The sequence below is a fragment of the Hyaena hyaena genome, unplaced genomic scaffold, assembly GCF_003009895.1.
Source record: "Hyaena hyaena isolate Hyena2069 unplaced genomic scaffold, ASM300989v1 scaffold_299, whole genome shotgun sequence".
In the NCBI taxonomy this organism is placed as follows: Eukaryota; Metazoa; Chordata; class Mammalia; order Carnivora; family Hyaenidae; genus Hyaena; species Hyaena hyaena.
The window spans coordinates 721,788-734,397 of NW_024080930.1; the positions used below are offsets into that span (position 1 = coordinate 721,788).

Here is a 12,610-nt window from a genome sequence, read left to right on the forward strand (position 1 = left end):
CCCTGCTCACGCTATCTCTCTCTCTCTCCCTCTCTCTCTCCTAGAAATAAATAAAACATTTAAAAAAAAAAATTAGAAAGCAAAGAAAGGAGAAAGAATGGAGGAAGGTAGGAAACAGTACCAAAGCTTTTCATCTTTTCCCATTTTATTTTGCCTCTTCCTCCCTTCCAATGGTTTTACCTAATTGCTTTTATACTTCATATTAACAAAAGAATGACAGAATCTTTTTAATGAACAGTGCTGGGAGAACTGGACTAACAGCAAAAGAGTGAAGTTGGTCCCCTACTTTATAGCATATTAAAACTCAAAATGGACCAGAGACCTAAATCTAAGAGGAAAAACTATAAAATTCTTAGAATAACATATAGACAATAATCTTTGTGACCTTGGATCAGGCAATGGTATCTTATATATGACACCAAAAGCTCAAGCAACCAAAGAAAAAGATAATTTGGACTTGGTTAAAATGAAAAGCTTTTGTGCTTCAAAAGATACCATCAAGAAAGGAAAAAGACAAACCAGGAATGGGAGAATATATTTGCAAATCATATAAGTGATAATGGTTTAATATTCAGAATATACAAAGAACTCTTACAACTGAACAATAAAAAATAAATAATCCAATTAAAAAGTAGGCAAAAGACCTGAATAGAAAGTTCTCTAAAGAAGACACAGAAATAGTCAATATATAAATGAAAAGATGACCAACATCATTAGTTATTAGTGAAGTGCAAATCAAAATCACAATGGGATACCATTTCTTACCAACTAAGACGGCTATAATCAAAAAGTCAGACAATAATAAGTGTTGACAAGGATGTAGAAAAACTGGAATGCCCATACACTGGTACTGAGAATGTAAAATGGTGCAGCCACTTTAGAAAACACTGGTAGCTCTCAAAAAGGTATACACAGAGTTACCAAGTAACATACCAATTTCACTAATAGGTATATGACCAAAAAATGAAAACATGTCCACACAAACTTGTACACAGATCTTCATAGCAGCATTACTCAGAACAGCCAAAAGAAGAAACAGCCCCAAAGTTGATCAAATGATGAATGCATAAACAAAACACAATGGTATATCTAAGCAACAGAATATTATTCAGCTATAAAAGAGACAACTGACACATTCTGTGACATGGATGAACCTTGAAAATACACTAAGTTAAAAAAGCAAGACCACATACTGTATAATTCCACTTACATGAAATGTCCAGAATAACCAAATCCAAAGAGATAAAAAAAAAAAAATCAACTGGTGGCAACCAAGAAGAGGGCAAGGGAGAGGATGGTTAGGGATGGGGAAGGGACTGGTACTAGGTACATGGTTTCTTCTGGAGATGATGAAAGCATACTAGAATTAGAAAGTGGTGATCACTGTATAACTGTATGAATATACTAAAAACTGAATCATACACCTATTATAATCATACACCTGAATGTGTACACTTATTACATTCCAGACCTATCCTGGTTGCCAGGAACCCAAAGATGAGTAAAACAAAGTCACTATATTTCCTTCAGAATCATTCTCCTTAGCCTACAGATGTCAATTATTTCTTAAAAGTGGTGCAGCTTTGAAAAGGTGAAAACAGCAAAATGTAAGCCATAGACAAGCAAAGAGAACACAGATATTCACATTATAAACTCTTCTAAATTACTTAAAACTTTTTGGGGGCATATAGTGGATATGCTTTTAATATTAATGTTAAATAACTCATTTTTCTACAATTGATAATGTCATTTTCCAAGAATTATTATTTAAACAGCTTCATTTCATTTATTGGAAATGCTTTTGACAAATGTTTCTGATAAATCTTTCTTTATCATATCACTCTGATTGTATCAGTTTCTCCATGAGTCCCTGGATTCAAATACCTCATGAGAAACACAAATACTCAAAAAGGAAATGCTTTTTGACACTTACTATAATAACCATATGAAAATGTGTTTCTCTAAAATAACAACAAACAATAGAATTCTCTAAACTAAGAAATGAAATGTTTTGAGCTCTAATCCAGATTTTTATGAACCAGAAAAAATCTGATTTCCTGATATGAAAGCTGCACTTCCATAAAAGAACAGCTAACAAAAATCAAAACATCAAATTTACCTAGAAAGCTGGGTTGAGAATTTAAACAGTACAAAAAAAGGCATATTCTATTTAATCTAAAACATTAGATACTTCTGATGTTTTCAATACATTATTTAATCAACTTCCCAAAAGGTAAAACTAAAATCTATATTATTATTACCTTATCTTTGGCCTCAGGCAGTGTGATTTCTCTAGGTTCTAAAAATGGTATTTCTCGAAAAGGTGGAACACATCTGACTATATCTGGTACATAGTGTGTATGAAACAATGGTGGCATTGAGTATCTTCTTTCACCTGATAAAGGCACTATGTGGTTAACTAGAGTTGGCTCTTGGTGGGGTGAATGGAAACGTTGCCGTTTACCGTCAAGAGGAAGGTTTTTTTCATCGCTTAATCTCCTGAAAACAAGCAATATACCTTAGTGATTAAAGAAATAACTTTCTAATAACAGAAAATAATTAAAACTATATAAGTAACAAATACCAATACTGACTCTTTCAGCAAGGCCACATTAGTAGCTCTATACGAATCTTAAAATATTCATTTTAATCACAAGAGAAGTCTTAGAAAAACACCTTAGGAAATATGCATACTGATAATGTATATATAAATAATTATTTTAAGAAAAAACCAAAATACTATATATATCAAAGTTAGTCTCCTGCTTAACTACCCCAATGTGTTATCTCAGCAGTTAAAACTTGGGAGAAAAACTTTTATTCATAGAAACAATGACAATAAAAACCCAAATTCTAAATAAGGAGAGTAAGATTAAGTGAACTGAGTGCTATACAGTTAAAAGAGTCTTTAAGACCACCTATATTCTAGATCATCAGTTGGAAAGATCATATTAAAAAGCCATAAAGACACTGAACATCTAAAGAAATACGAAAACTTACTGCATTTCAGATAAAGGTATTGTATTAATGTTAAATTTCTTGGGCATGACTAACATATTTTGGTTATATAGGAAAATATCCCTATTCTTAGGAGGAATGCACTGATGTGCTTTGGGGTACAGTGAAATGATGTCTACAACTTTTTATTATGGCTCAGGGGGGAAAAAAGTAGGGGTAGAGAAAGAGGAAAAAAAAAACCAAATGCAGCAAAACTTTAATGAATCTAGGTAAACAGCACACAGATGTTCACTATACTATTCTTTAAATTTTTCTGGAGGCATAAAATTTTTCAAAATAAAAGGCAGAAGGAAAATAACTATTTGTTTAAAAAAGGATATTTACTTCATTGTTATATTAAGTTTGTTCATAGAGACAATACTTCAGGAATGGTCCAATTACTTTTAGGCTCTAAAATTCTATGGGTCACAGCCATCTAAAGGTTTTTATTACAACACTCCTTTAGGATTACACCAATTCATCTCTACTTGACTGCCAAAATAAGTAGAACTCCTACTCACAAGTAAAAGTGTACAGTGCTAAAAAGATAAGAGTATATTTAATATCTGCTAACATAAAAGTGATTTAGCTTTATATGATGCTTCTCTTGAGAATGCCAATTTTAGTTTTTAAAGTACAACTAGAAACCAATGGAATTTATTTTCATTTGTGGTTCACAAATTAGTTATCCAGGCAATTTCAAAAAAATCTCAATAAAGTCAATACTTTTGGTATCATTATAAAGCTTTCCACAATGATAACTTTGAACAACTCACAGTGCTTTAAAGTTTTGCCTGGGTTCAAATCCTAGTTGTGCTTCTACCTGAATAACTAGCTGCTTAACCTCTGTGTTTCATCCTTCTCAACAGAAGAGGGATAACAGTACTTACCTCATAAAGTTTTGTGAAACTTAAATCATTTGTAAAATCCTCAGAACAACGCCTACTACATGAGTGATCAATAATTCTTAGCTAGTGTTATTTTTAGTTGGACATAAAGGTAATGAATATTATTTAAACAGCAATGTCTTGCAAATACTGCCGAATCTTATTTTAATAATCATGTATAAAATTCTACTATAATTACTTGTGGTACATCAATTTCTTTTAATTGGTTAAAATTGACTTTGACTTCTCTATAGAAAGCTTTAAATCGTGCAGAAATTTTTACTATAATGATATTTATTACAGAACCTTACCTGTATAAGATTTAGATAAATCAAATAGTAAACTTTACTAGAAAAAAGTTATTATGGGCTAAACTGTGTCCCCTCAAAATTCTAATGGTTAAGCAATAACTCCCAGTACCTCAAAATTTGACTGTTTTGGACATCCAGCTTTTATAAAAGTTAAAATGATGTCATTAAAAGTGAGTCTTAATCCAATATGATTCGTGTCCTTAGAAGTAGAGGACATTAGGACACAGAAAACACAGACAGAGAGATGACCATGTAGGACACAGAGAAGGCAGCCATCTACAAACCAAGGGGGGACATCTCAGAAGAAACCAAACATGCCAACACCTTGATCTTGGACTTCTAGCCCACAATCCTCCAGGATTGTGAGAAAATAAATTTCTGTTTAAGCCACCCAGTTTGATGTACTTTGTTATGACAGCCCTAGCAAACTAATTCAGAAAACCACCTAATTTAATTAAAATTTCAATTAAAAATATAGCTTCATTACATCTAAAATTTGCAATGGCAGGAATAAATCAGCAAAAGTATCCCTAAAAATTTTTTAACTTAATATAGAAGTTTTAAAATTCTGTGACAGAAATGACCTCGCATAATGTCCACCCTATCTTAATACAAGAAACACTGAACTATAGTTCGGAGAAATGCACACTTTTCTTTTAAAATAATTAAGAAGTACTTACTTCCTTCCTCGAAATAACGGAGAAGTTGAGGTCTGTATGGGACTGACATTTCCGTATGTCAACTGCTGTAATGACACAGCTCTTGACAAACTACCAAAAATACATAGAGAACAGTAGTAATAAACATTTTCCCTTAAAAACAAAAAGCAATTTCATAAAAAACTAAATATGTCAATGATCAGAAAAAACAAGACGGTTACTTTTTTAAAATTATTTTAGAGAGAGCACAAACAAGCACAAGTGGGATGGGGGCAGAGGAAGAGAGAGAGAATCTTAAGCAGACTCCACGCTCAGCACAGAGCCCAACATAGCAACTCAGTCCCATGACCCTGGGATCATGACCTGAGCCAATATCAAGAGCCAGTTACTCAACCGCATGAGCCACCCAGGCACCCCAACAATAACATTTTCTTTAACTTCAAACATTTCATATAAAAAGGATGTCTCAAGTAGAAAACAAAATTTATAAATGATATGGACCAAACTATCACCAAACTTACTCTGTATTCTGAAAGTTGAACTGTGCATCTATAAGCTGCTGGTGTGAATAAAGAGTTGGCGACAGAGCAAAGAAGTTATTATGCTGTTGATGGTTTGGAGTGAAAGGCGGGCGACCCAAAATTGAGTTTGGGAACATGCTCTTGTTCACTAAAAGTGAACATGTATTCTTCTACCTAGAATAATTTTAAAAGACAAATTATTATATCTTGAAAATATTGAACTCTGTAATAACTAGTATCTATTATTTAAAACAATTATTTACCAAGTTATGAATTTCATTTACAAAGCTATTTCAAAACTTTCAACAGATCTCTTAAGTCCCACTACAGGTAACAAAAAACTTGTTAATAATAAATTTTAAATCTAGATTAAGAATATTATGCAAATGACAGAAAAAATATGCAAGTTTCTAATTTCTGATGAATTTAACCCAATATCAACAGAACTTTCAGAAATCAAGTGATCACCACATACTTGGATAATAAAAAAGACACCACTCAGGACACACATTTAATGAAGCCGTATAGATTCTTAGGTTTATACCCAAATTTATTCAAAAGTATAAATCATAATATGACAACCTGATTCCTAGAATATAGATCTTACACATCTTCTTACAGATATACTCAAACAAAAGAAGGAATCTGTACTACCTAACTATAAAATTCTGAGATTTCCTTCAAGGTCTAAATAATTTATATAAAGGGCGTACAATAAAAGAGAGCTTGTTCCACAGCAATGGCGAAAACATACATAAGTCCCTCCTTATCCCACAATTTCACTTTCTGTGCTTTCAATTATCTGTGGTCAACCAGGCCCAGAGGCAGATGATCCTCCTGCTGACATATCATTAGCTCAATAGTAGCCTAACACTATGTCATAACAGACACATCATTCACCTCACTTCATTATCATCACATAGGTATTTTATCATCTACATCATCACAGAATACAATATAATAAGATATTCTGAGACAACATTTACAAAACTTTTATCACAGTATACTAATATAACTGTTCTATTTTATTATTAATTGTACTTAATTTATAATTTAAACTTTATCAAAGGTACATATGTACAGGAAAAAATATAGTATATATAGAGTTCAGTACTATCCACAGTTTTAGACATCCCCTGGGGGTCTAAGAATGTCTCCCATGTGGATGGGGGGGGGGGGGGGACTACTGTACAAAGCAATCAGAACCTTTCAATTCACAAGCAGGAGACTAGAGATGTATACTTTGCAATGACTGATCCCAAAGGCTACAAACTTACAAAGAGTAGGGCAAGGTAACAAACTGAAATCAAGTATTAAGTAAAATCAACAAAGTGAAAATAGGATCCCCAGCCTACCTTCCAATGCAGGTAATGAGAAAACCCATCTATGGTATAACTGAGAAAGAAACCAAGTGACACGGTAACTAGAAAACCAATAATATAGTAACACTTTTCTACCAAGGAAAAGTTAAGCCTGCTAGCAACCTACAGTAAAGTCTACTACTAAACTGCCCACCCATGCACACAGAGCTTCCAATTTGACTTCTAGAACCTCTCACTTAAAATAAACATCCAAGGATCACCAGAAGAGAAAAAGATCTACGAATAAACAAAAACAATACCAAGAGCAAATTTAACAAAACAAATAAAACACACATACACACACCATAAATCATGCTGTTTAAAAAGCAGAAAAGGCTCTTCGAAATTATAAAATTAAAGACAAATACTGAGTAAAATGTTAAAAGAACACTGAGGAAATCTCTTAGAATAAATAGGAAAAACTAGTGAAGTCAGAAAGGAGGCAGGAAATGAGAAAAAATGTAAAAGAATCAAACTATATGGTCCAACATCCAACATAACAGAAGTTTCTGTAGAAGAGAGAAAACACATGGAAGGAAATTATCAAACAAACAAAACAAGAAAATGTCCCAAACTAAAAACAAAACAAAACAAAAACTAATCCTGAGATTTAAAGGACCTAATGAACACAGAGTACCTTTAAAAAAAATGTATTTATCAAGCTATATTATGGTGACATTTCAGAACAGCAGGAAAAAGAAACGTATGAAATATTACAGAAGAGAAAAATGCTATAAATAAAGAGCTGGCAATCAAAATGACTTTGATTAAAATCCTCAAGAGCAACAGAGGAAACTATAAGACAATGAAGTTAGTGCCTTCATGTCTCTGAAAGAAATGCTCTCAAGCTATAATTCTATACCCAGCTACACTATCAATGCAAGGGAGAATACAAACATGTTCAGACATGTAAAGTATCAAAAAACAAAACGAAACAAAACAAAACCTGGGACCTAGGGAAAGGGAGATCTGCTGTAGGGCAGAGACAAAGTAAATTCCCCAGAATGGTGGTGAAGGGAAGCTACTAGCTTAAATTACAGCAAGAGGATAAAGGGTTTCAAGGAGATACCCAAGGAGAAAAAAAGAACTTTACTGACAGTTTACCTGATGTATTTGACCACAGAGAGGAGTTGTGCTAACAGAGCAAAAATAATCACAGAAACAAAAAAGGAGTAAGTTAAAAAGAAATTACTTAAAAAAATACACACATACACACTCAAATCATATAAAAAAGGAAATATAATCATTATCTATTTGGTTCTCACAACACATAGAATACTAATTTAAACAAAAATTGTAACATTTATTCCATATAATCTCCTTCACATATTTATTTAAAGACTACATATATTATTAAAATATAAGGTAAATACTTACAGGTTCATATACAGTATAATTTAATGAGAGGGTACATTAAGGTGCTAAATCTTTATTTTCAGTAGATGTCAATTATTTTTTTTTAATAGTGTCCCTCTGCCTGAAGAGGGCAGAATAACCAGTCAGATTCTTTTTTTTTTTTTTTTAATGTTTTATTTATTTCTAGGAGAGAGAGAGAGAGACAGCGTGAGCAGGGGAGGGTCAGAGAGAGAGGGAGTCACAGACTGAAACAGGCTCCAGGCTCTGAGCTGGCAGTCAGCACAGAGCCCAACGCGGGGCCTGAACCCACGAACCGCGAGATCATGACCAAAGCGAAAGTCGGATGCTTAACCAACTAAGCCACCCAGGCGCCCTGAGTAGATGTCAATTTTAAAAACAAGCCATGGAAGTTTTTTAAGACTAACAGAGAAAAATAACACTTAAGCATCTAAAAGAAATAATAGCTGCCTCTTGGTATTGAGACCAGATGGTTGGAAAAACTAGAGAAAACAGGAGAGAAAAAGAGGAAGATCTGTGAAGAAACTAATAAATCACTCATACACACTTTGTTCCTTGTTTTTTTCAATTCTGTAAGACGAAATTTCCAAGGATGTGCACAAATGAGATTCACTAGTCCAGGTTTTATAATGGATTGTGAATAAGTCTTGGGACCCAATCACATCTCATCCCAAGTTCCTGACTCTGTAATCTGAACCAGAGGCAAGGTGTTACCTCCAGAAAACAAGAGTTTATTAACTCCCTTCAGCAGGTCTGTATCTCTTTTTACAGGAGATTTTTAAAAAAAAATCATTCCTATCATAATTGCTAACCTGTACTCCCTGATTTTCACTGCTCAAAGGAAATGGAAAGTATCTTGAACCAAACAGGATTCAAGATAATTCTTTATTAAAAGTACATGCAATAATCACAGAATGCCAGATTCAAGACTATCAACTAAAACCTTGTTCTAACCTTTGTCTGGGTTCGCTCCTTTCTTTCTTGGCTTTCTCCACTCTGCTTTCCTAATCCAAACTCCCACAAAATATAATTCCTGTTTCATAAGATTCATGCAAAAATGACATTAAATATAATTCATTAAAATGAATTTTCCTTGATATTTCATTTTGTTGGAAAGCAGATACTACTGATCAAACAAGGGAAGGAATATGTATTAAGAAAGCTAAAATTAAAATGTTCTATTTTCAGACTTATTTAAATCAAGTCATAGTTAAAATTCTAGACACTCTGTTTACATCTATAAATTATATGCCATGGGGCACCTGGGTGGCTCAGTCAGTTAAGCAGCTGACTTCAGCTCAGGTCATGATCTCATGGTTCGTTGGTTCAAGCCCCACGTCGGGCTCTGTGCTGACAGCCAGCTCAGAGCCTGGAGCCTGTTTCAGATTCTGTGTCTCCCTCACTCTCTGACCCTCCCCTGCTCACACTGTCTCTCTCTCTCTCTCAGAAATAAATAAAACATTTATGTGTGTGTGTGTGTGTGTGTATACACACACACATATATATACATATATAATATGCTTATGTTTTTCCTCTGGCCCCAAATAAAGTCCCATATACATGCATTCAGACTTGAAGGCCCAAAATAACAAAATAGCTTAGACCTCACCTTATTTCTATCCCATGATATGATAAGATCCAAAACAAGAACAAGTCAAAAGATGTGTGGCCCAAAAGTACTCTACAAAGCTAATGACCAAATTATCCCAAGTCTAAAAGCTTACAACCATTCCACAGTCAGAAGTTTACCATAAGGCAGACATCTAGTTCAGCCTATCCCAAATTCCCATATAAGTAACTGAAGCTTTTGGAGTTTCTCCAAAACAAAGTATCTGTCAGGTTCTCCTCAGTGTAAGTCTTGGCCCTTAAAATGGCTCTTAACTAGGCCAGCCCTCACAGTAAGCTCATTCCTAGGGAACAAGTAACCAATGGCATTCACTACTCCTCCACAAGACAGGCACCGGGCACCACCATCTAGAAATGAAGAAGTAAACCAAAAGTCCATGAATTTCAATTCCTCTTTCTAATATTTTTTCTAATACATTTCAACACTGATTTTGATGAAGATAAAAGTAATAATATGAATAATTCAAAAATAATAATCTATCAAAATCAATATAAGGAATCATTTTTTAAACAGAATATAGAGTTTTAGAGTATAAAACCCAGCAAACCTATTACCATAGTAGAATTAAGGAGACGACCCCAAAATATCTTTTTCAGATATATAAATTCTGAATGAAAGGCTTTCTTCACTAAGTCTACTTGATGATCTACATAAAACAAAATTCCACATCGACTGTGGTAGCGGGAATAAGAAATTCTACAATAAATAAAGAAAATCCAGATTATTGCTGGTATCCTATTTTCCTCAGCTTGAAAGTTACTGGTTTCTGAATGCACATGACAATAAAATATGATGATTTAGGAACTTCTGAAGTGCTTTAAAACCTTTGGATTGGTCATCCCTTAAGGAAAGAATCTTAAAGTTGCTTCTTGACTAAGGTTGACACAATGGGAAATTACACAAGTTTATTTGTAAACAATCATACAGGAAACAAAGGTGTATAGGAGTAGTTTACAAAGTACTTCCTAGTGATACGGTATTTGGTCCTAAAACTCACAAGCTGGAATTTGTCCTGAATTTGACTCTTCTCCAACCAGTTAGAGAACTTTCAAGGTTACATAATTCCTTCCATAATCAGGATTCCCTGGAAAGCAGAATCTCCCTAGTATAAAAACCGAAAGCCAAAACTATGACAATTAAATCAAGTTATCTGTCCACTTTGTCCAAATAAATGCCTTTCATCTCCTAAACTCACTTCTTTTCTCCACAACGCACAAGTCCAATTCATACAGTCTGCTCACTGACTGTCAAAACTACTTGAAACTTTTGAAAAAGACATTCCTTTTCACTAAGAATAAGGTACCATCTAAAAGCTAAAAAAATAATCCTGTCATGCGGTTTGAAATGGCCATTTCTTAAATGACTGATAAATGGCTTGTTTCACATAAAGCCTATATTAGGGACCGTTTCCAGATCAGACATAAATGGGGCTATCACACCAACAAAATGCTACTATTATTGGCTATTATGAGCCTTTTCGCTGTACATATCAAAAGCCTGTGGTAATAAACCATGCAAGACACAATTTACAAAACGATATGTTACCTGTAATACAAAACACAGATTCACTGTTCAGTTATGATCTCTCCTCACAAAATCACATACCACCTACCTGTTAACCAGTTCCTATTTAACTTAAGTTTTATAGTTTTTCTTTGTTTCTTCTCGGTTCACCCTACCGGTATCCGCAATCTAAATAACTAACTACTATTTTAAACAAAGAGCTGAAAGACAGAAAAGACGGTACGTGGATAATCAAGAAATTGTGAGACACACGAACCCCATCGTGTTCGGGCCTGGAGAGAGGAAGAGTCTTATCTACAAAGGCTGGGCGGGAAATGAAGGGTACAACAATCTGACAGAGTCCTGGACTGTGCACTTTCCTGTAAAGTGAAGAACCGAGGCCAATTTAATTAAACGTCTTCAATTTTAAATTCTTAATCCAGATGTTTACCTTATTTTTTCACCACCCTCTGAAACTCCATGCAGGGGTGCCAAGACAATCTTCCTCTTTGGCTCCTAGACTGAGAACGGGGCGCGAGGAAAGGAAACGAGTGGAAAAAGTAAGCGGTCCTAAGACTCTCCAGAAAGTGCAGCAGCCGGGGGGCCGCCCGTGTGTCTGGGACGTCTAAGAGACTGCTGGAACTTCCCACGCAAACACAACAGTGCGGTTTGAGGAAAAGTTCCCCGAGCCCCGCCCCCGACCTGGGCCTACACCATTGCGTCCCTTTCCGAAACCCACTAACTCACAGGTCTCCTTGGGGAAGGGCTAAGCAGGGCCTACTGGTACTGCCCGCCCAGGAGCTCCAAGGCCGGAGCAGCGAGAGCCCGGCGCGCTCGGATGCAGCTGCCGCCCCTGCCAAGGCAGGTAGTGGCCCGCGGAAGAACCAGGCCTGGCTCCGGCCGGATCCGACTTGCAACCTAAACCCCAGGCTCGGCGGCCGGGGAGGAGCGACACAAGGAAAGGCAGGGCCAGCAAGGGTGTGGGAGGATCGGGGCGGTGGCAAGAAGCGGAAGACCAAAAAGTCACCGAAAAAGCGGCGTAGAAAGCCCTGTCAGAAACACCCGGAAGACCGCCGCGACCCGGATGGGAACAGCGAGCAAGGAGCGAAAGGTCACACTTCCGGCAGCCTCCCGGCCCCGGCTAGCGCTTCGCTTGAGTGCGCCGGCGCACAAACGCCGAGGTCTGGGTTTGAACGGAGGTGGGAGGTCAGCGCTCGCTGATGAGGAAGGGTTAGGGCTTCCCTGTTAACAAGGCGAACCGGGCAGTCGGCAGTGGCCGAGCCGCGGAGTTCTGCTCGGAGCCACCCTCCCGAGCTGATGCACAACGGCTTCTGTTCTGTTAAGCACTTTTTGCTGATAATTTGTGTCTT

At 35.9% G+C, this 12,610-nt stretch overlaps 1 protein-coding gene across 5 annotated transcripts in view; it reads right to left on the reverse strand.

Annotated features, from left to right (window-relative positions):
- Positions 1-12,315, reverse strand: part of TENT2 (terminal nucleotidyltransferase 2) — a 74,150-nt gene extending 61,835 nt beyond the window's left edge. For 2 of the 5 annotated variants that reach the window (XM_039247468.1, XM_039247464.1), the window contains exons 1-5: positions 11,988-12,315; positions 11,692-11,761; positions 5,376-5,549; positions 4,876-4,965; positions 2,262-2,499 (exon numbers count right to left, since the gene is read on the reverse strand). In XM_039247468.1, coding sequence (XP_039103399.1) covers positions 2,262-2,499; positions 4,876-4,965; positions 5,376-5,512 — 465 coding nt within the window. In that variant the 5' untranslated portion in view covers positions 5,513-5,549; positions 11,692-11,761; positions 11,988-12,315. The other 3 variants (XM_039247466.1, XM_039247467.1, XM_039247465.1) reach the window with 3 other exon arrangements.
- Positions 12,316-12,610: the final 295 nt, after the last annotated feature.